At 54.0% G+C, this 24,193-nt stretch overlaps 1 protein-coding gene across 7 annotated transcripts in view; it reads right to left on the reverse strand.

The window, feature by feature from the left end:
- Adgrl1 (adhesion G protein-coupled receptor L1) overlaps positions 1–24,094 on the reverse strand; it is a 42,165-nt gene extending 18,071 nt beyond the window's left edge. For 4 of the 7 annotated variants that reach the window (XM_087595112.1, XM_087595107.1, XM_087595106.1 and 1 more), the window contains exons 1-4: positions 23,314–24,079; positions 8,802–8,963; positions 5,486–5,699; positions 1,058–1,167 (exon numbers count right to left, since the gene is read on the reverse strand). In XM_087595112.1, coding sequence (XP_087451238.1) covers positions 1,058–1,167; positions 5,486–5,699; positions 8,802–8,871 — 394 coding nt within the window. In that variant the 5' untranslated portion in view covers positions 8,872–8,963; positions 23,314–24,079. Of the gene's footprint in view, positions 1–1,053; positions 1,168–5,485; positions 5,700–8,801; positions 8,964–23,313 lie in introns of all 7 variants that reach the window. The other 3 variants (NM_001431366.1, NM_022962.2, XM_087595114.1) reach the window with 2 other exon arrangements.
- Positions 24,095–24,193: the final 99 nt, after the last annotated feature.

Raw genomic sequence — 24,193 nt, forward strand, 5'->3', positions numbered from 1 at the left:
CCTGCTGCCCCAGCTGTGGGTGGGCAGTGTCCCCAGTGCTGTGGGGAGGCTTCGGGGAGCAGACGGGCATCCCCCTCAGGCGGTGGAAGAAGGCCTCAGGCACTGAAAGGAAAGGGCGAAGACTAAAAGAAGAAAGTTACGCGAGCAGTAAGTGACCCTGTTCACCCATCATCCTGGCTTCACCTGCAAGGAGAAATCAAAGGTTGGAGGGGTGGGGGTGGGAGAGCTGCGTGGGAGGGGAGAGGAGGGAGAGTTACGAAGTCTCCTGCTCCCCTGCCCCTCACACTTGGACACCCTGATGGTCTTGTCTCCTCCCCTTTTGCCTAGAGGGCCTCCCTACCTCCAGGCTGGCTGTGTGAGGCCAGATGAGAGGACAGAAGGGGCGATGGGTGGAGGAGGAGGAGAGTGGGCAGGAAGACTGGTGGTGCTGGGGAGTGCGAGGATGAACAAGCCTTTGACTATTTCCCTTGGTCAGATGCAGGGTAGTTAGGCTTCTGGCTCCCAAAGATCATCTTAGGGGGCACTGTCATTCCAACATGGCAGCACTTCCTTTGTGGACAGGAAGTGTTCTCAGGGCAATACATAAACTAACAGGCAGTAGGAATCTTGGAAGATGTCTTTGGCTTCCATGCTGAAGAAGGGGCAGGAGTGGGTGTGTGGAGGAGATGATGATGGTGAGGGCTGTGAGGATATGTCCACTGTCAGGAGGGAGGCAGAGCAGGTGGGAGGCTGGAGAGAGGCCAGCATGCTGTAAGAGTGTGGCTTTGAGGGGCTTTAGCAAGCAAAGGGCATGTGAAGAAGCAGGGAGTGGGCAGGTGACTAGGGCTGAAGACACCCCTACAGGAAGGGACAGAGTCTGTGTGGTGGGAGGAGAGCAGCCACCAAATGTGGAAAAGTGTCTGTGAGAAGAGTGTGCCAGAATGGGAGCAAGCCTGCTGCCCTGTGCCCAGCCCTATGGACGTGTGCACGTGTGTGCACATGTGTACTGATCAAGGCTCTCCTTCCCTGCTCCACTAGGGGAAGGGCCCAAGACGGCATGAGGAACAAGATGACTCACTGTAAGGGACACAGTCGTACTGCACCTCCAGGTACTTGTAGGTTCCAGGACAGGGGTCAGGAAAGGCGTCAGAGCCGGCCACCACCACACACTGGGTTCGGTTATTACATCTACAGAAGGAGAAGGGAAAAGGAGATGAGAATAATGGACTCAGACTCAGAAGGCTCTAGGGTCGGAGGGCAAATGTACAGTTCCAATGGGAAGGCACTATGGAGCGCGGAGACTGGAGTGCTGTTCTGCCTCCTGCCTGCTCTTTCCCACAGGCCTCCACAGCCACGAGACAGGCTCTCCCTGGACCAGACACCTTTGGCATTTTTCTTTAAATTGAGTGTAAAGCCCCTGTGCTGGTTACTAAAAAGCACAGATGGGCTGGGGAGGTGGCTCAGTGGTTAAGAGCACTGGCTGCTGCTGCTCTTCCAGAGGTCCTGAGTTCAATTCCCAGCAACCACATGGTGGCTCACAACCATCTGTAATGAGACCTGATGCCCTCTTCTGGTGTGTCTGAAGACAAAGCACAAACACCATATATGATGGGCACCTTTGTAAACACACCGTCCTCAGAAGACTCAGTGCCTGCTGTGACCACCTTGGCCTTTCCCATGGGCACTGCCACCCTCTGGAGGGTGTCTGAGAGAGAGGGTCTACAGCTGGCCAGAAGACTCATGAATCTCTACAGGGAATTCACTGATTCCAGGTCCCTCCAGCTTCTCCTAGGTCTGGCCAGTATAGAAAAGGATGCCTTATTATATAACCCGAAGACACCATCACAGACCCTGTCCACATTTGGTGGCTGCTCACTCACCCCACAGACCCTGTCCCCTCCTGCAGAACACCTCAGGTCCAGTCACCCCACAGACCCTGTCCCCTCCTGCAGGACACCTCAGGTCCAGTCACCCCACAGACCCTGTCCTGTCCCCTCCTGCAGGACACCTCAGGTCCAGTCACCCCACAGACCCTGTCCCCTCCTTCAGGACACCTCAGGTCCAGTCACCCCACAGACCCTGTCCTGTCCCCGCCTTCAGGACACCTCAGGTCCAGTCACCCCACAGACCCTGTCCTGTCCCCTCCTGCAGGACACCTCAGGTCCAGTCACCCCACAGACCCTGTCCCCTCCTTCAGGACACCTCAGGTCCAGTCACCCCACAGACCCTGTCCTGTCTCCTCCTGCAGGACGCCTCAGGTCCAGTTCTCCCTGCTTCTTCACACTGCTCCTTCCCACCAGCAGTACCCAGCTAAGCTTCCTGTCCCAGGTCATCCTCGTCAGCTACACCCGGTTTAGAACTGCCTACGACATTAGTCAGGTGTGCTTCTAGGTATGTCTGTGAGGGTACCAGAGAGAAGAGCCACCTGAATGTGGACAACTTCAGGCAAACTCCATGGCCTGACAGTGTAGACTGACGCAATAGAAGGGGAGGAGAGAGGCAGAATGCCCTCACTTCCCCTCTGCTTCCTGGCAGCCATGAATGGGGGTAACCATGTTCTGCCACACAGCTCTGCAGTGATGTTTTGAACTCTGAAACCCAGAGCCAAAACAAGCCCTTAAGTTGTTTCTGTAAGGTCACAAAGACAAGAAATGCAGCCAACACCATTCCCTGTCCCTGGAGTGGCCAGACAAGGGGTGAGCATTTACAGTAAGTGACATGAGCTGGTAGGTGGTACATGCACCTTCCACCCCAGCACCCGGGAGGCAGAGGCAGGTGGATCTCTGAGTTTGAGGCCAGCCTGGTCTACAGAGGGTTGCAGGGATACACAAAGAAACCCTGTCTTTGAAATTAAAAAAACAAAAACAAACAAACAAAAAAACAAACAAACAAACAAAATGAACAGAAAAGTAAGTTGAATTAGCTCTAGTTCTTCCCGGAACCGGGAAGGACAGAGGGGAAATCAGCAGGAGGCTGGGAAGGAAATGGGGGAACTCGGCATGGCAAGGTCTGGTGTTAGCCACCACCCAAACCCTTTCTTTCAAGCTCAGCATTGGCCTCATACAACAGAGCAATCCTGGTCCTCAGCAATGTGCTCTAGAGAATTTATAACACGTGTGTGAACAAATCCTCAACACGCATGTGCACAGCTGCACTGCCTACTTCCACCAACAGGGGGAGACAACACAAAAGCCTGCCCGTGGAGGAATGCTAAGCAAAATGTAGCCTGTTTGAGCTCTTGGTGGCATCACTGGTGTAGCTGTCTTGTACAATGTAGCCTGCCACATGACAGAAAAGGGGCTATGGTGCTGACTCAAAGCAAACCAAGGATAAATGTCAACAGTGACTCTGAGGAAAGGCTGCAGGTTGGTGTATGTGGAGATAGAGTCTAGGCAAATCCCTGGACAGAAAACACAGAGCAGGGGCAACGGGAGAATGGGAAGCAGCTGATAAAGGCTACGTGGTTTCTTTTTGAAGCCATGGAATGTTCTGGAACTAAGCTGAGATGGTAAATGCACAAAATGTCGCCAAAAGCATTCACTTTAGAATTTTTGATCCCCCAGCATCACAGCCCAAACTCCCCTGAAGCTGGAATGAACTACCATGGGAGGGTGGGTGTGTCTGTCTTTAAGGGGTGGGACTCCAGGAAGTGGAAGCCCGAAGGTGCAGTGAACGTTTGTGCCAACTATCCTATGGCATCTGTCCCAGCAGCTTAGCCATGATCCTCACAGACACAAGGTCGTAGCATTCAGAGAGGAAGCAAGTTGAGGGCCCCCAAAGCCTTTCCCACAAAGCTCCTAAGGCCCCTGTAGCTCACTACTCAGCCTCCTGTGTAGGGGAGGACATGGACGGCTCTGCTCTAGCCCTAGCTGTGGATACGGTGGAAAGGGACCAGGGTGCTCCCAAGGAAGGGGGCAGGGCTTAAGTCATGGCTGGGAGGCGGGATGAGGTATCAGGAGGATGGGGCAAAGGCGGCAAGGCAACTCCAGCCTTGCATACGTAGAACCAGTCGGTCTTCCATGTCCTGTGACGATCTTGGTGCCTTCCTCTCCCCTGTCCCAACTATGCTGCTCCCAGCTGTCCTGCCTTTTTTTTACCATGCTACAGATGCCCTGAACTCTGACCTCTCAGGCATCAAGTGAGTGCCTACGTGTACCTGGCCATAGCCATAGCAGTAAAGGACAAAAGTCTGTTGTCCCTGTGTGGCCAATAGCTTAGAGTTAGGGACGACATAAGATAAAATACCAAGCAAAAACTAAATATCTGATGGAAATATGGTTGAAAGGCAGGGCCCTGAAGGGGTCAGGAAAAGGACAGGGGCCTGCACCTTCAGAGTGTGCTAAAGTATCCAGTTAGGTAGACAGCCATAAGGAAGCATAGAACAGCCACTTGGACCTCAGGGCAGAAGGGACAGCAGGGATACTCATGTTTCTAAAAAAACCAAGAACAACAATAAAATCCCAGCAATTAGCTTTGTCACTTCCCAACTAACAGGCCAGGCTCCTGTATCCCACAGATCCCATGAAGCACCCGTGTGACAGACCAGAAAAGGAGGTTAGGAGCCTTTGGGCTACAGGGCTGCAAATTCTGAGGCATGTTCAATGCTGAGAACTGAGCCTACAAGCATGATACAGTGAGGGCCTTGCACAGCTGGAACTGAGTGAGCCCACAGCAAAGGTGGGGCATTGGTCAGGGCAGGCCGCACAGTGCACTCTGAGCCTCAAGAAGAAGGTGGGAACCAGAGTTCTAAGCAGAGGCATAGGACCCGACTCAAATCTCCACTGATGCCCACTGGTTGCACAGGAAGAATGGACTATCACAGGCAAGGCGATGGCAAGAGAGCAGGCCGGAAGTCCCAGGGGCAGCTGCACGTCGAGAAACCTGACGGACTGACTAGTCCAGTACGTTGTGCAACTTCACATGTGGGCCGCCCCAGCCTGGACACTTCCTCAGACACACAAATACACCTTTATCCACATACATACCTGCTCAGAGACACAAACACAAGCTGCACATCTGCACACACATGCTCAGACATCACACCACAACTACACCATACAGCTGCCGCTCCTCAAATGCTCAGGACAATTCTGTACAGCCAGGTGCCCTTCTTTGGAGAAACTTCTCCCTCTGCTTTGGGTCTGCAAGCTCCTACCCGAACTCAACATGGGCAAGCATCTCTAGCACTGGTTCTCAACCCGTGGGCCACAACCTCTTTGGAGGGGTTGTATATCAAGATATCCTACACCTGACAAATTTACATCACAATTCAAAACAACAGCAAAGTTATAGTTAGGAAGAAGCAACAAAAATAATTCTATGGTTGGGGGTCACCGCAACCTGGGGAACTATATTAAAGGGTCGGAACGTTAGGAAGGTTGGAAACCACTGCTCTATGGGGTGAGTGAGTGAGGGGACACTGTCCTTGTGAAGCAACTCCAGCTCACTTGTAGCCCGTGCTCAGGAAACTCCTGCAGGACACGTGGAGGGTGAAGAGCAGGCTCACCTCTGTGACATGATTTTGAAGGCGTCAGGCAGGTAGCACTGCACGTTCTCCATCTGAAAAGGGTCGGCATCGCAGATCTTGTCATCTGTGCGCCCATAGTTTGCATTCTCCACCATGATGACGTCACTGCCCGGGCACCGCAGCTCAATGGGGTAGCCTTCGCATGCTAGCTCCCGGCGCATCAATCCAAATGGGAGTCCAGCCCGGCTCAGGCCTGCAGAACAGTTGGGGACAGTGTCATAGTCACCAGGGAATAAAGAACTTGTTGGCTCAGCCATGTTGGGAAACTAGTTATATGAATCAGGCCTATAGCACTGAGTTTTAACCCCTGTGGAAAAAGGGGTGATTTGGCCCAGAGCTGATGAAGTCTTCACCTGGTGATGCCCTGCTTGGTAAGAAAGGGTGATCATCTTGGAAGTTATGGATCAGCCACAACTGTGTGCCCCAAATTCTTTAAAAACAATCAAGAACTTTTCACATTTTGTGTGTATGTATGAGGGTGCACAGGTGGAGGTCAGAGGGCAATCTGTACACTTTTTTATCAATGGTTCTGGGGACTGAATTCAAGTCAGGCTATGCAGCAAACACCTCGATCCACCTGAACCATCTCACTAGCTGTCCCCCAAAATCTTATGCTGAACTGAAGAACTAAGCCCCCCTACCTCGGAAAATGGCTGTGCTCGGAGACAGTGTCTTTTGGGGCCTTTCTCCCCAACTACTAAACTAAGGCAGGGTCTCATGTGGCTGAGGCTAGACTTAAAGTTGTAATACAGCCTTGAACTGACTTGAACCACCTCCACTTTCCCAAGCTAGGACTACAGGCATGTGTTATTGAGAACACACGCACACACACAATTTCTCCCTCAGGGATAGGGTCTCAGTGACCCTATCATAGGGTCTGTGCTAACCTTGAACTCATTAAGTTCCCTGAGCTATCCCCAAGCCCAGTGATCTTCCTTCCTGCCTCAGCCTCATCTGTTGGGATAGTGTGCACCGCCACATTTGGCTTGGAGATGTTTTATAACAGAAACCAATTTAAGATGAGGCTGTCAAAGAGGGCCCCAATCCAGTCTGACAAGGGTCCATACAAAAAGGGAGCATTTGGGGTATATTTTAGATCGGCCCTGGAACTGTGATCCTCCTACTTCAGCCTCCTGACTGGCTAGGACATCAGGGTGGCACTGCCACTCTCCACCCGAAGAGGGAACCACACACACATGCACGGGAAAGACTATGTGCAGACATGGAGGGAGAGGCTCCCCCTTCAAGCTGCAGAGACCTCAGCAGGAGCTGGCTGGGCTGACGCTAGGATGTAGGGCTTTGTTCTCCTGAACAGCGGGGGTGGGTTGGTGGGTCGAAGGCTATGGCAGTTTTAGCAGACAAGTCTCATCAGGGGATGAGAGGTGGTAGGGTGTAGTCCTCTGGAGGAGTGGCTGCCGTGCAGATTATCAAACAAGTCTAGGGGTGTGGCTTCAGTTAAAGCTGGGGACGGCCTGAACGCTGTGAGGACTTTACTATTCTGTTTCAGACTCGGATGAATCTCTCCTCCCACTGCAAAAAAAAACTTCCATGGCTGCTGCTGGCCCCAAGTGAATTACAGCTTGTCAGTTGTCACAGTAAGAGTGGTCCTGGGGACTTCCCTGTACCACCGCACACCATACAAGGAGCAGACCACACCCAGGCAAGCATTCTGCCACTGACCTGTGCCTTGCTTACTACTTATTGTTCTGGGGATAGGGTCTTGCTGTGTGGCCCAGCCTGGCTTGAAACTCCCCCCAAATCCTCAGATAACAAGCATGTGTTACCACACCCAACCTTTTGCATGCTTAAGTTCAGAAAGCCACTAGTAGTAGCTTCCCAGGGCCTTGTTTTTCCAAGCTGTAAAATGGGTACCCACAGGTCAGGATCATACAGTTGAATTTCTAAACCAAAGGAATTTTCCTTTGTTTTGGTTTTTTGAAACAGGCTTACACATAGCCAGGTGGCCTCAAAATCTAAGTAGTCAAGGCTAGCCTTAAATTCCTGACCCCCCCCCCCCAAATGCTGGCATCACAGGAGGGTGGCATGCTGCTTCACAGCAGACAGCTTCACATGAGGGGTCCCTCTGTGACAATCAGCTACACAGCACAGCTCTAAGTCCCAACTCTGCTGCTCCCTGGCCTGGCTGGTGGCTCCAAATAACCTAATGGGTCCTTGGTCCCTGGTCACAGGTCCAAGATCCCTCTCCTGACATCAGAGGTTAATCTACAGTTAATATGCTGATGAGCTGCTCTTTTGTGGTTTGTTTTGTTATGGATATTTCTCAAGATCCAGGGGTGACATGAGCCAGGCTGCCCTGGCCAGCATCATGGGACACTGGTTGCCCCAGCACACGGGGCCAGGGAGGGCAGAAGCTACAGGTATCTGGGGGAGCACAACAGCTGGGAGCACACGAAGTGCTATGAAAGGTGTCTGTGGCAGCAGAGCCAGGTCAGCCCCTCTTAGAGAGAGGGTCCCCGGGGTTAGAGCAGCCAGGCCTTGGGTTTTAGGGATGAGTAGAGCCCCAGCTGAGAGAAAGTTTCCCATGTGCGCCTGTCACGCCATCTGCTTCCTCCTCTAATTTTAGCTTCTCTAGTCAGGGAGGGAGGCCGGGGGTGGAGGGCTGGCTCACATGGGGCTGGGGGTGGAGGCAGCCCCTTCTGGCCTGTCAGGGGCTGCTCCCGGAACTTGGGTACTGGGGAGACTGGGTCAGCGACCAGCAGGACCCTGCCAAGGCTTCAGAACAAGGCTGACAGTGTCCCTTCATCCCTGTGACTTTCCAGAGGACAGGGCTGGCAACCTGGGGAAGGGGACCTTGGAGAGGGCAAGGCCAACAGACCCCATCTCAGCTTCTGTTGCCCTGCACCCAGCTAGTACCCGACTTGTGATGGTAACTAAGTAATCGGCGCTGGGCAGCATGCTCAGGGCACTAATTGTGGCATGTGCAGGATCCCAGGCCGGAGCCGGCCGCGTAATTACTTGTTTTTAAATAAACGTCAGCAGGCATGCTTTAATTAAGCCTTGGTCCCAGTGAGACTCAGAGATGTGATGAATGAGGGGGAAGGAAAGACAGAGAAATAGGTGGTCCCCCGGAAGGCCTGTCTTGGTCCTCGGGGTCCCCTGGTGCCCTAGCCTGCTAGAGGTTCAACATCCCTCAATAGTACCTGCCAAGAGCGGCATCACCAGGTTCCCTCTGGCCTGGTCCGGCTTCATCTGGGATAGAGGCTGCAGTCCACAGAGAACTCCTATTACCACCCTCCCATCCAGGTTTGGAGACCCAGCCCTTCCCAACACCTACCTTGGGTAGCAGAGGTGACGAGGACAGTCGTCACACAGAGACTCCAGAGTGCTGCAGCCAAGCGGGCCATGGCGAAGGCCAGGGGCGGGCACGGTGATCTCAGCGGACTGTGGGGGGGGCCTTGCCCCGCATCACCAGGGTACCAAGGCCTGGCCCACCAGCCTGAAGGAGGACAGGGGAATGACACCGGGCAGGAGCTGACCTCAGCAAGCACAGAGGGCATCTGTCTTCTGTCTTCTGTCAGTGGTGAGGCCCTTCCTGGGCCTGTTGCACATTACCCTGTCCCAGGTCGCGCTCACCAGCTCTGGTCCCTCTTCTCCAGGGGAACCTCTCTGGAGGCAGCTTGACAGGTCAGCATGGCTGCCCAGCACCCACCCACACCAAAGCAGCTTCAACCTCATCCCTGCCCCCTGGCCCTGCTCACTCCTCTCCATCACTAAGCATCTCCATCCCTCAAGGAGGGCAAGGGGTGTCTAACCTGATTTCAGCTCCAGCTCGGGCAGGAATCCAGCCCCGCCCCTAGCCTCTGCTTCCTGTCTCTCTGCTCTGGCAGCTTAATTAGAATCCAGCTGGCTGGCGCCACAGATAGGGGACCAGGGACACCCAAGTCCCCTCTTTCCTTTCTAGGGGACTCTCGGGGGGAGTTGGAGACAGGCAGTCGGGGTGGGAGGAGGAGTAGGGACCAAGGGTGTTCTGATGGCCTCCTTGGTCACAAGCTCCTCCCAGGCCATCAGTTGTGACTTGCAGTTTCTTCCTTCCCTACTTTCTGCTTCTGTGACGTTCATACCCCAGTCTTCAGGGCCACCACAGCCTAGGGCCATCAACCTCACCTGCTAACGGCCTATAAGAACTCACTCTAGGAAAGGTCTGGAGAGGCAGCACCATGGTGTCCCCCGCCTGCCCCTTCCACTCCATTCCAATAGGTTCCAAGTCTGTTCTTTCCAGCATGGGATCCCTCCACACAGCTCTGCTGCTCTTCCTCCCTCCTCCCATTTCAAAGTCCTTGAGAATCCACCTAGCACGACCCACTTAGGTCCCTTTCCCCACTCTTCTCTGCCTGGGGCCTTTGCATATACATGTGTCTTTTCCTCGGTGCACAGTTGGAACTCACAGTTATCCCAGGGCTGGCTATCATCCTGCTCATACGGAACGGTTTGTCTGGATAGGGAATTGCCATCTGGGGACCTAGATATCTGAGGTCATGACCACCACACCCAACTTCTAGAGCAAGCCCTACAGACTGAGAAATCGTATTTGTTGACTGAATCTCAGACCTACTACTTCTCCTCCTGCCATCTCCCTTGTAAGTTCTATGGCAGGATTACCTGAGTAGAGCTCCCACCCTGCCCCTCACCTTCCACAGCTAAGGGACAGGTGACATGGTTCATCTCAAAGCTCAACTTTCCTCTACTCCGAAGGTAGCACCCTGCTGACTTGTCAACCCTACCTCTCCTTTCCTTCCTTCTTTCTCACAAAAGCTTCCAGTCCCCCAGCCCCCAGTCTGGGATGGTCCACCATGACGCCAGATCCTGTGCTCATAAACAGTAGTTCGCCAACATCATCAGCTTACACTCTAATTCCTGCTCTTACCACCCCTTGCCACGGTGGCAGGTCTGTCAGGAAACCCGTCCTCTCAGCACCATAACCAGCTCTCTTTTTACCAGCTGGGACCCTGACCATCTAGCCACCTTCCCCCCATTTATACCAGGATAGACCACACTGGCACTCACCACCACCACCCCCTCGGTCCCAGCCAGTTCTGGGAGGCAGACTTCGCCTGCCTTTCCTGGAGCTTTCTTTCCAGCTGTGCGAGCCTCAGAAGCAGAAGGAAATGGTTCCTTACACTCACAGGAGGCTGGCTCTGAGCTCCTGCCCCATGTGAGTCCAGGTCCCCAAAATCGAGTCACCTTGAAACAACCTAGGGCTAGGTCTATCCTCTACCACCCCTCCCCCAGCCCTACCCTCGGGGAGATAATTTATTATTATACTGTTATGATTTATTATTATACCGTTATGAGAGCAACAATCTCCACACGTGTGCAGTAGGCTTGTCAGACCCTCATCAAGGGGAGAGTAATATAGGGGTGGGAGGATGGGACAGAGCAGTGACAGACAGACGACGGCGAACTCTTCCCAAGTCTGCATTCTGGATGCAGAGACCCATCTGGTTCACAGCCTCAGGCCCTATTGGTGGCAGAGACTTGGAGGCTGCAAGTGTGAGCTCAGACAGGACCAGGCCCCAAGAACCCCTCCTGGCCACCAGTGGCAGCCACCTTCTAGATCCATGTCAGAAGCCAGACCCTTTCCTGTTCTTCCTCACCTGTCCTAGTAGCTCAGGAATGAGTCAGTGGTCTGTCCTCACTGTATCCATTTGTCCTTATGCTGCTCTAGGCTTCCTGCAGGCCCAGGGACGCTGTGCTTTAAACTACAACCTTGTGGTGAAGACCATTCGTGAGGACCCTGGTTCAGTTCCCAGAGCCCGCATGGTGGCTCATAATCACCTGTAGCTCCAATTCCAAGGGGATCCAATGTTCTCTTCTGGACCCCGAGGTCACCAAGCACAGAGTTGATGCCCATACACATGAGTAAAACATACGCACATACATTATATGTCAAATATGACATAGCTTAAATCATTTAAACTGTGTTTTCTTCTAGAGTACAGATGAAACCTAGGGCCTCCCGAATTTACTAAGAATTCATTCTTCTTGTGAGCTGCATCCCCAGTCTCCAAACCACTTAAGCATACAGTAAGTGGTATTAATTACAGGGTCATTTTGACTGCTTGGTTTTTGAGTAACCCAAGCTGGCCTTCGAATTCACAGCAGCCCTCCTGTCTCAGTCTCTTGCAAGCTGGGATTACAAGTGTCTGCTGTACCTGGCTTCACTCACTACTACCCTCCAGCAAGGTTCTACAATACTGCCCAGGCTTTTGTGATCTCCTCAGCTCCAGTGACTCTCCTACCTCAGCTTCTCCTCTGGCTGGGACCCCAGGTATCAGTGTGCATGACTGCCCATGGCTGTTTCTGCAGTCCCAGGGGTTGTTAGGTCCGCTGTAGGCAGCATCTTCCAAGGCATTACACCCAGCCCTTTGTTCTAGCTTTCTTAAGATTGGAGTTGTGTACATGTGGCCAGGCCTGCCTTGCTCTTTTTTCCTTGAAATGCTGAGGACGGGACCCCAGGCCTGTGGGCTAGAAGCCAGCACCTAAAGTACCTAAAGGTGGGGCTACTCAAGTCAAACACATGGAGAGCAAGGGGCATTTCTGCCACGGAGAACTGTGGCTTCTTTTCCTTTTCTCCCCTTCTAGCAGGGGCGTGATTTGGAATTCTGGGGGATATAAATTCTAGGATCCCAAGAACCGCTTGGTGGGTTGTTGATTGGTTGCCATTTGCTAAGTAGCAAAGAAGAAACAGGAAGAAATTAGATGTGAGACGGTGAAGATCAAACTTGCCCCAGGAACTCGAGGCCCCAGTCAGCAGGAAGTAGGCTAACGACACCGTCGCCCTTTTCCCTCCATCCTTTTTTCTCTCCTATCTAGGGTTAGGGAATTGAAAGGGTGGAAGAAGAGGGCGGAGAAGGAAGACGAGAAAAGAGCCCACTGAGTAGCCAAAGCCCGGCCGCACTGCAGTCTCGGACTTCACTGGAGTCTTGGTTCCTGGCCGAGACATTTGCAGCACGCTTCCTGGTTTCCACCCGCTTAGCACCTATGGAGGGTGTACACCATCTCACAGACTAGACCGCCAGAGGTGGCCTCTGCAGTGTTGACTCCTTCCAAAGTTTTCTGCATTTACAAAAACATGATTTAATATGGCTTAATTATGGGAAAACAAAAGCTTTTAATATTTTCCTGCCATTATCCCTAAGCATCCAAGTATCAAGTTAGTATGTCTTTGGATTGTATAATTTTTCAATTTGTTTGAGGGGGAGCTGGGAAAATGGCTTTGTATGCTACTGCTAGGTGTGGTGGTACACACCTTTACCCCCTGCACTTGTGAGACAGAGGCAAGTGGATCTCTGTGAGTTCAAACCACTATGGTGTACATAGTAAAGTCTAGGACAGTCAGTGTGAGACCTTGTCTCTAAAAAGCAAACAAAAGAAAACTAAAAAATATCAATCTGTCCGTGTGTGTGTGTGTGTGTGTGTGTGTGTGTGTGTGTGTGTGCGTGCGTGCGCGCGCGCGCGCGCTGGGGGAGGTATTTGTGTGCATACGAGTGTTTATGCCATTTGTGTACAGATGCCCACAGAGGATGCTGGATCCTCTCAACAATCAGTGTTCTATAGCACTGATGCTGGGTCAGGAATCCATGCAGAACCAGGAAGGGTTAAAGCTTCCAGGATGGGGTATGCAGAGTCTTGCAAATGCCACACTACTTCACAGACTGGTGTCTGGGACCCTGGGCAGCAGGAACTGACTTTCTCATTACTCTAAGAGATAGGTCTGAGCTGAAGAGGACTGCAGGCTGGGTTTCAGACTGCCTTCCTGGGTGTGTAGGAGAAATATCTCTGTGCCTCCTGTGTTCTTCTAAAGATACCAGCAGTTCCCCCTAGCTGGGACCCATGACAGGGTCTCAGTTAACCTTGTTGCCCGACTAAGAGCTCCTCCAGTAAAGTGTGTGTGTTGGGGGGGGGGGGTGGTGGTGGTGGTGGTGGTGGTGCAGAACTGTCAGTCCAAGTAGTTAGGAGAAAGAGAAAAGGGGGTCTTGAATTGAAGGCCAGATAGAGCTACAGAGTGAGTTCAAGGCCAGCCTGGAGAACTTAAACATTATTTCAAAATAAAATTTAAGCTCAGTACACACACCTTTAATCTCAGGGCTATGGAGACAGAGGCAGGCAGATCTCTGTGAGCTTGAGGCTAGTCAGTCAACAGAGCAAGTCCCAGGCCAGGCTACATATTGAATATGTATTTAAACTTTAATTATGTGTACACCTGAGTGCTGATACGAAAGGAGGCCAAAGGCACTGGATCCCCAAAGTGACCGAGAAGTGCTGAGGACTGAACTTGGGTTCTCTGGAAAGGCAGGCCACATGTCCCTAGCAGGTGACCTATCCATCTCTCCAGCCCTCGGGTGAGTATTTATAAGGTCAGGATGTAGTAACCATGCCGTGTCTTCACTAACTCTCCGTCTTACTTCTCTTCACCAGCTGTGGAGAGTGCCTAGCTAGCAAGCACCTGGATAACTCTGCAGCCTTGATCCTCCGGTCTTCACTGGGCTACAGATGCACACTGCCACACCTGGGGGTTTCTGTAGGTTCTGGGGACTCAACCTCAGGCTGGCCTAAGCTTGTGACAATCCTTCTGCTTCTGCTTCCCAAGTGCTGGGATGACAGGTGGACACTATCACACCTGGCTACCACGTGTCTCAATTAACCACAACAACAGAGAAAGGTGCTGCAGTAGCCACTTTGTGGAATCTGGTATCTTCTTAGACTCTCCTGGGTGCCATTTCTGTCCAGCACAGTCCCCTCCCCCTGATTTCTGCTCAGAGCAGCCTATGGCTCCCACCTTCCTTAGACCAAAAGTTTATAAAGCCCTCACTGAGCTTTCTCGCCTTACCCTACTGACACAGTGACCTGGAAGATGAAGCCCCTCCCAGTCCCCAGCTGTGCTCCAAGGTTATGAGAGAATAGGACCCCATGGTGGCAGTTCATGGACCCAGGTGTGCACACACCTGTGACCCTGGGGAACAAGGCTGGTGACTCAACTCTGATGTGTCCTCCAGGGGCCACACATCTGCCTCAATGTTTGTGTCTGAGTTCTATCTATACTTGCCTTTAGCCTGGAGAGGGCATGTGCAGCAGGGTCTGTCCTCGAGTGCCCTAGGGTGGGGACAGGAGGGTGACAGGAGGAGAAGCGGCTGCTGGAGGAGAGGGGGCGCCTGGAGCCTGCCCTAGCCTGCAGTTGCCACGGCAACCCTGTATGCTGAGTGGGTGGGAGTCTGAGAGTCTGAGGAGGGGTGACAGGCAACAAGAGGGGGGCGCTGGGCCCCTCCTGGCCTCACTCGCCCGTCCCTGAAGCAGCCGCCCCTTGTTTCCTGTTCTTGGCAGCATGATCACCTCCATCCCCACGTCTAGGAAGCCAAGGCTGGTGGACACTGCAGGGACCAGAACCAGTCTGGAGTCGGGGCCTGGGTCTGGACTAATTGATTAGGCTCTTGGCCTTCCTGGACCCTCCATGGAGAACTGACAAGGGTGTCTGGCACAGAGATGGAGCAGGTGCCTGTGAGTGTTGGGCCTGAGTCCTTTTCCAATAGGGCTGGCGCGAGGACAGGTCCCCAGTGCATAGTCAGTGCCTCGGACTCACCAGACCGCAACCTGGTCCTTCCCTACAGACGGCCGCACTGAATCCCTGAGCCACCTCAGTCATAAAGTCACTCCTTCCCTCACCTTCTTCAGACCAAATATCAAAGCCTCCACTGAGGCCACGCGCACAGCCCTTCACCAGGACCTTTTCACAGACTGCCCACCCCCTTGTCTACTGGACTTTGCTCACGTTTCCTCAGAGCCCAGGAAGGCCCTGCCGACTCTAGCTGGCCAGCACTCTGCCCTGCCTCTACTTCTCATTTCCCATGGCTCTTATGCCGAGGAACCTGGCATTTCCGTCACATGCTTTCCTGTCCTACTGGGTGCTGGCTCTGCAGGGCTGTGTCCCAGCACCTGGCAGAGCAGGAACCGGATACGTAAGTGTCTAGTAGAGAGGCTTTGAAGGCTGCTCCGGCTGTAAGCAGAAATGGGAGGGTCATAGGATCAAGGTCAGCCTGGTCTACAAACTGAATTCCAAACCAGCCAGGATTAAACAGATTCTGAGATTCTGTCTCAAGATAATTAAATGAATGAATTTTTAAAAATGTAAAGGCTGGTGTGGTTCAGTGGCAGCCACCCGTTCTGGTGAGGCATCCCTGAGGCCCACACAAGCCCTGGGCTCACACTTTGCTGGTCACCAGGGATTCCCTGGATTAGAGAGGCAAGAGCCACTCAACACCCTGGATCCCTGGATGCCTTTTCTCTAGTCTCCCATCTTTCCCACACCGCCCCTATGCTTAGCTCTCTGGATTGGACTCAGGCTCAGCTGTGGACCGTCTGGTTTTCCCACCAGGTAGGGACCCAGAGAAGAAGGTCTTGTCTACATCTACCCAGCACAGAGTAGGTGCTTGTTGATTAATAAAGACAAAACAGGTGCAAAAGGCCAGACATGCAGGAGGGGCTTCAAGATGGGGGCATACATGTGCAGTGAGGGAATGTGTCTCTGAGCGGGATGTGCAAAGTTCCCCAGGTAGCAATGTGCTGGAACAAGCTGGTAGCCAGCGAACGCAGAGGAGAGTGAAAGGAAGGGTGGCGCCTGCCTTGGGCCTTTGAGAGGACCCTGGCTTTCCCTGTGAATGAGGTGGAAGCATTTCTACCTAACCTGACTACCCTGGATGGTGGGTTTTATGTGGATGGTTGTTCTGGGACCAGAGGGGCACATCACCCTTTTCTCCTGCCCCTGCCTCCAAAGCTAGAAACTCATCCTTCCCAGTTGCTACCTTCCAGCCTATCAACCCTGTCCGCAGGACTACACTGCCACTCATCTCCACGTTTCAAGGCCAGGAAGAGCTAAATATTCCTGGACCTCACTCTGGTGCCTTTGGCTACGAGGGTCTTCTCCCTTAGGGTTTCTCCCCAGGACCCGCCTGACCTGGGCCCCACCCCGAATCTGCTTAGTCCAGGGGCCCTATCAGTCCCTGGTAGCTTAGCGCTTCAGTTCTGCCGGCAGCAGATCTCATGCTGAACCTCTCCACCCTCCACAGGTGAGCCCAGACCTTTCCAAACCCTGAGGTCCAGTTCAACTTCCTACCCATGCTCAGCCACAAACACTTTCTCTTTCCGTATCTGAGCCCTGCTTCTTCCTCACTTTAGGGAGTGCTTCCTTCTTGGACTTTCTAGCCAGTTTCCCCTCTTCTAAGAAGCTCTGACCAGCCTGCCTGCTTGCTCTGCTCTCTGCTGTGGTTTTCTAGTACCAGGGTAGCCATGGTGCGTGTCTACCTCAGCTTCACCTCCCATGCCAAGGCAGAGCTGAAATCAGTGCTAGAAGCCGGGAGCCCAAGCAGAGGGCACACAGGACACTTCCCCCGATGACTGCATGCTGGCAGGAGAGCAAGTGTGCACAGCCCAGAAAGGGGGGTGGGGAGGCAAAGGGACAAAGCCCCAGAATAGCATCCTCGGGTTCAAGGTTCAAATCCTGATGGGGTGCACTTCCGGCTAACTGACAAGATCTATGTTCAGGTCATGGTTCTGGAACTATGCCTCTCTGTAGGGGGACAGCCAAGTGGCAAAGTACGGCTCAGGCTCAGAACAGCGTTTGGTTTGGGGCTGCAGCAGCTCATCGTGGAGCACTTGTCTGGCATGTGGAAATCCTAGGTCCCGGGGTTGGGGATTTAGCTCAGTGGTAGAGCGCTTGCCTAGCAAGCTCAAGGCCCTGGGTTCGGTCCCCAGCTCTGAAAAAACGAAAAAACAAAGTGGAAATCCTAGGTCCCATCCCCACTGCCTAAAATAAATAAATAAATAAATAAATAAACAGTCTTTCCACCTGCTCTCCCGAGCCCCGCCATGTGTCAGCCAGCACTGGGGAATAGGAGAGGACATGAAGGAAGTAGACTGATCAGAGTCTACTACAGTGGAAGATAAAGCTAGAACGAGGGGGAGTGGCAGCTCGTATTCTAAAGTTATTTCTAGGGGTTGGGGATTTGGCTCAGTGGTAGAGCGCTTGCCTAGCAAGCGCAAGGCCCTGGGTTCGATCCCCAGCTCCGGAAAAAAAAATAGAAAAAAAAAGTATAATATTTAAAGTTATTTCTATACTATATATATATATGGTCATTTTGCCTTACATGTATGTCTGTGTACCACACAGGTGCTGTACCCACAGAAGCCAGGACCTGTCCCTAGAGATGTAGGCTGCTGTCAGTTGCCATGTAGGTGCTAGAAACTAGACCCAGGTCCTCTGGAAGAGCATCAGTGCTTTTAACCACTGAGCTATCTGTCCCAGTGATCATACAACAGGCATGCTCGCCTGGAGATGACACTTCACCTGAGTCAGTGCTACGAAGTTAAGAAGGGAGTCAAGGAGAAAGAAACTCACGGAAGGAAAAGGTATTTTAGGGCATTTGTTGCTTATGCAACAACTCAGGGGCTAGATAGACCATGTTTATAAAACGGCCCAGGGAGGAGGAGCAGGAGATCAAGAGCCGCGGGGAGGCAGGCAGCCAGACTGTGCCTGATCCTGTAGTGAGAATGTTGGTTTCTTGAAAAAAAACACAGAAATTTTGTAAGAATATGTTCCTGTTGTAATCCCAGGTGTGGGATACAGGGCTGCTTCAGATGGTCCACAGCAGCTGACTATGATTTGCCTCATGCCTCTGGCAGGAGTGTGATTTTGCCAGTGGCAGATAGGTACTGCAGTCATGCGACATTTGGAATTCTGGGGGCTTTTCAGATAGGTGGACCCCCCGGAGCTGGGGTGGGCTGTTGGCTTGTTGCAGTTAAGTAGTCACACACAAAGAAATGAGAAGAAATTAGACCCTGATCAAAGTTGCCCCAAGAAGCTCAATGCCCCTGGTCAGCGGGAAGTAGTCTAATGATCACATCACCCCCTTCCCCCTCTATCCTTTTTCTCTCTCCTCTCTAGAGTTAGGGGGTTGAAAGGGTGGAAGAAAGAAGAACCCACACAGTAGCGGAAGTCTGGCTACATAAAGCCTGGGTCCCAAAGGCCCAAATGGGGCCACCCCTCCACTGAGGTGCTCTCTGCGGCACGGTCTGGCAACTGTGGTTTGGTCACAGCCTATTCTGTTTGTGGTGAGTTCAGAAGGGCATCTTACATTTCTAGGGTGAAGAGAAGGATGAATTTAAACAGAGCCAGCCCAGAGCCCATAGAAATCCCCGGCTTGCTCTATTTGGGGTGGGTGTGCCAAAGTTGAGCTCACAGCTGCAGAGTATGTGTCCTGGCTGGACAGCTCTGCCTTGGACTCAGGCTGGAGACACTTTAGGGTGCAGCAGTGTTGTTTGCGTTGACATTTAGTCAGTCTAACTCTAAGGTGATGTTGGGCATCCTACAGATTCCAGGGTGCCCCATAAAGAACACCATGGAGAGCCTTGGGGGTTCCCTTGCCTGTCAGGAGGCTGAGGCAAGAGGGTGGAAGGTGTATGTGGCCAGTCTGCGACAGAGAGAGAAGAGGGGGAGAGAGAAAGGGCTACCAAGCATGCACAGCAGGCTCCAACACCAGGGACACCACTGTGTCGCTCCAAGTCCTTGTATGACTTTTAGGCCTTTTTTTAAGCCTCTGGTAAGTGTGGGGGGCACTGTTTATTTTTAGCTCTAGGGCGTTTCCAATTTATTGACTGAATTGTTATATTCTCCCCACTTTGGAAGCGAGGCGAAAAATTCTGGTCACTGAGGATCCCATCCCAGAGAGAAGCCGGGTCAGGGTCCAAGAGGGAGCAACTACTCAGACTTTTAACTGCTCCCGGTCTCCTGGAGAGGGTATGGGTTCCTCGAATTCCCCCTCTAGAACCTATGCCTTGTAGCACAGTCATCTGGAACCATGTACTCACACAAAAACATACCTTTGAGTACCATGAGATTAACCCCAGATGTACACAAAAATTAAAGAAGAATGTAAGTGTAGTTAACCCAGCCCATGCCTTGATACTAAAATGGGGGCCAGGTCAAAGGGTTATCACACAGGGTCAAGTGTTCCAGCCCACCCTCCTCCCTCTGTTTTGCATTACTTTTATTATCTGTATCATGTTTATGTGTTGGGGAGGGGGTACGTGCACAGAGATGTTAGCTCCCCAGGAGCTTGGAACAGAATTCTGGTCAAGGACAAGAGCAGCACACGTTCTCCTAAGCTGCCTCTCCTTCTTTCCTTCCTTCCTTTTTTTTTGGGGGGGGTGAGTTTTTATTTTTTCATTTTTATTTTTCGAAGTCTGTGCTGGCTTCAAACTCATGCTCAGCCAACGCTCAGAGTTGGGAATGGCAGGCCTTTACCACCACAGCAAAGAGCTCTCCTAGGGCACCTGTGCTCCAAAAGCAACAAGACCCCGAACCTCTGGATTGTACTCGGACAGACAGACAGACAGGCGCGATCCATCAGAATTACAGAGGTGTGAAGACCACAGGCTCCATAGAAAGGTCAGGAGGGCTAAGGGAGCTGAAGTCTGAATGCACAAGCCATGTCCTGGATGGAACTGCGTTTGTAAAAGCGGGAGCTCAAAGGGCATGGTGCAGTTTGTGACGAGGGAGAGGCGGTGGGATGAGAGCACGTGATGACACACTCCACACCCTAAAACTGGAACTCATGGGGCTGAGGGTCATCTCTACTCAGTCTAGGGCTGCCCTCCTTAGAAGAAATACACACATAGACATTCTCTTCCCCCTTCCCTCTCTCTCTCCCCCTCCCTCGTCAGGCTATGAGCCTAGGGAATAGAAGTAGCCACTATCCCAGCAGCACCTCAAGCCTGGAACCTGACAGAAAAAGCACTTCTAAGTGTTTGCGGTTTGCTCACAGAGGTGCACCAGCCCTTCTGGGACACACAGCTTGCTCACACTATTAGGTGTGAGCAAATTAAAGTCCTCCTGTCAGTGTGCATACATCCCGTCGGCACAAGGGGATGCAGTTTGGACCCTCTCTGAGCACAAGAGCTATACATGTGGGAATCATGGTCGTCACTAGCCTAGGCCTGAACCATACAGTGTGCACACGGGCTCACACGGACAGAAGCAGAGGTGGAAACCAGCTAGATTTGGAGACATCAGGTCTTCACTGAGTGTGGAGAGCCCCACCCTACCCCAGGACCCCACTTTCTGTGCTCAGTAGTAGACACTTGGCTCTATCACAGAGAGAGAGGGGCATGCAGTCTTGCTGGGCACCTCCAGCTCACTGGGGAACCCCTACCTCAGGCAGCTCCCTCCTCCAGTGTCCACACAGAGGGGCTGGAGGAGGGGAAGTGTCTGGCAACTGGAAATCTGATCCCTGAGAGAAGCCCACACAGAAACTAGAGCTTTCAGTGTCCTTGGTCAGGTCTGGCTGAGGAAGCAGCAGAGGGTGGGAACACAGACTAGGAGCTCCCCATCTGCGGTGGGAGTGGGAGGTGGCTCCCGCTCCTACTTCTTTTTTTTGGGTACATGCTCTAGAGGTTTTTGGGGCCCACCTGACTCTCTTCCTTCCCCTTTGCTAGGTGCCTAGGCTGAGGCTGAAGCACCAGAGGGTCTCCTTGTCAGCCTGGTGGGAGAGTCAACACAGACATGAAAGACAGAAAGCAGCACACAGTCCCATGTGAGATGGAGACCAAAGGGCTTGATGCAAACAGTCTCCTCTAGCAGGGCAAGGCGCTCACAGACTCCTCCGCCCTCATGGGAGTGCCCCCTAGGAGAAGGGGGTTCCCCAGGGCAGGCTGGGAATAGAAGCCTGGCTTCGAGTCTCTGGCTTTCCACCTCCTCCTCCCAGGCTCAGTGGCCCAGGTGCACTAGTCCCCAGCTCCTCACCCTCCCAACTCTGGGGGCTGTCTCCACACCCAAGGGTGTCCATCAGCACAGGATAGTGGGGTACACCAGTCTCTATGAGTGGGAGTAAGGAAGCACATCAGAAGGCAAAAGCAACAGGGTGGCCCAAGCCAGAGGAGGAGGAGGGCACCAGCAGGAGAGCTGGTACCCACACATCCACGCACCCGGCTGTGGCTGTGCAAAGGTGCCACGCCGCCAGCCATGGAATCAGTTCTTTTCCGCCTTCCAGATGATTCTCCATCTCTGTAATTAATGGGCAAGTCATATCTGAACGGCATGGCAGGCAAATTGCTAGTTAGGAAAATCACAGATAATTTTCTCGATATGATAATGAAGGCTGTATTCCGTCTCTTTTTCTCCCTGTTTTCATCCTACTTTTAAGTAATAAATTCGGCATTAGTGGGCAGGGCGTGGGGAGGAAGGAAGTCACCTGTCCCCAAAGCTGAAACCTGTCTTAGCAGGCGATCGCCAACACACACACACACACCAAGGTCCCCAGTTCCTAACTGGGCAGATGGAGAAGATGATGCTAGGGGTGCTAGTGGGGACCTCAAAGGAACACCCTGACGTTCCACAATTGATGAGGTAGTGCCAGGGTCTAGGGAGCAGGTAGAGCACAGGAAGTCATCAGGCTGTGGGCCAGATAGAGTTGGGTCTGGGGTCGAATTAAAGACTCACGCCTGCCCTTGGGGTGCAGGAAAGAGAAGCAGGAACCAATGGCCTCTCTCTCAGCAGCACTGGAGGTCAAGAGGCCCAGAATAGACATCCACCCGCAGGTGTCCTCCTCTCCTGTTCCTACACTGTCCGACTACCTCTCCACGATGACCCTCCCTACTCCACTGGAGGCATGAGGGTAAGCAGAGAGAAGGGGAGACAGACAGAGATAAAGAGGCTGCCAGCCATCTTGGCGGCCATCTTGAACCCCTCCCCCAACTCCCCCAAACGCACCACATGTTTGGATATGGGAAGACAAATCCGGCTCTGGGTCCCAGAGAGGCTGGGAAAGAAGGGGGCTCTCTGGTTCACATTGGGACAGGAGGGACATCCATAAAGATGCCAAAGCTGAGGAGAAGGCGGGGTGGGGGGACGAGGAAGGTTCAGTAATAAGATGCTGGGTAAGGATAGCTGGAAGCTAACCTAGACAAGAAGTGAACATACTGGGATGTGCGAGCTTAGGGGCTGTTTACCGACGGGGCGCCGTCTTCACATAGGTGCCTGGGGCGCACTGAAGTGATGCCATTTGAGGCATTTTCTGGCCACTGCATGAGTACACACTACCCTCCAACCACACACACACACACACACACACACACACGAACTGGACTTTCATCCCAGGACCCTCAAATGGGACGATGACAACTGAGCCACACAGCTCTCTTTCAGGAACACCTGGAAGAGGGGAGAGAGCTCGTTCCGGTAGATCCAACCTGACAGCCTCCATCCGTGCTTAACTGGGTACCACCAACAGAAGATGCCTCACAGCTGCACCAGGGTTGCCCAAGGCGCCCCTTCGGGCTGTAACCCACTGGACACCCAGACAGACCTCTCGCTGTCCGCCCCCCTCCCCAACCAACGCCACTACCTCCTAGAGAAAAACAACCCTAAGCCCAGCATCCTGCGGTGCCAGCCCCCCGACATGGCTTCTCTGGGGAGCCCGGGTCCGCGCGCTGCGCGCACACGCACCCTCTCCACTCACACCCAGACACCTACACAAACAGGGCGCCAAGCACCCGCGCGCACACGCACCGGGGACACGCAGGCACCGCCGCGCCGCTTCCCCACAAAGACCGGCGCGCGCGCGGGCACACGCAGCCACGCGCGGGCACACTAGCGGTCCCCTCCCCCTGCAGGGCACCCTGCGGCCGCCCATCCGCACCCCCACCAGGCCCCTGGCGGCGGGGGTAGGGTGCTCCCCCGCCCCTCCCGCCGCGCACACCTGGCTCAGGTGCGGCGTGGCCCGAGACTCCCGCACACTCACCTGTCCAGCGGCGCTTCGGGGTCGGCCGTGCGCGCTCCTCCCGCGGCTCCGCGAAGCCGGGCCCCCCGCCCGGCACATCTCCCGGAGCCCGGCCCAGGGGGAAGCGGGGAGGGGGTGGCTGAGCGAGGGAGGACTCCGTGTCCCTTCTTTCCTCCGGCCCAGCACTGCCGCCACCAACCAAAATTTAAAAGGGAAGAAGGGAAGGGAAAAAAAAGGAAAGAAAAGGCGGATCGCGGCGCTCCGGAGGCGGCCCCGGCCCCGGGCGCGCGGGTCTGCGCCCCTCCCGGGGAGCGAGGCGTGGAGGCGGAGGGGCGGGGGCGGCGTCAGAGCTCGGGGGGCTGGGGCGAGGCGGAGACCCCCGAGGCGGCGCCGGCTGCCCGCATCTCCCCCGCAGCTCCGCAGCCCCGACGGAGGCGGCACGTGTGTGCCCAGGCGACTTCCCAGCGCCCCCGGACGGCAGCGGGCGAAGGGTTAACGCGGCTGCCCGGGCGGCCGCGCAGGCCCCCGCCGCCCGGCGGCGCCGCTTCTGGGCCCGCGCGGCCCCATCCGCCGGGGCGTCTCCGGCAGACGGCGGGGCGGGGGCGTCGCAGCTCCGACTGCTCCCGCGCCGACCGCTCGCGCTGCCCGCAGGGGGCCGGGGCTACGCAGCTAGAAGCAGGCGCGGCGGCGTCGCGCCCCCGGGGTGGCCGGAGCAGGGGGCGCGGGGCTGGGCCCGTGGGCACCGCAGGACGCGCGGAGCGAGCGGGCGCGGGGCACCAGCAATGACAAGCCGCCTGCTCTCGACGCTGCCGGGCCCGCCGGCTCCGGGAGGGGGGGCGGAGGGCAAGCGCAAAACCTGGCCTGGACTCACCGTCCAGGACTAGCCTCCGCAGCCCTCCCG

Source organism: Rattus norvegicus, chromosome 19, assembly GCF_021556685.1.
Source record: "Rattus norvegicus strain SHRSP/BbbUtx chromosome 19, alternate assembly SHRSP_T2T, whole genome shotgun sequence".
Classification (NCBI taxonomy): Eukaryota; Metazoa; Chordata; class Mammalia; order Rodentia; family Muridae; genus Rattus; species Rattus norvegicus.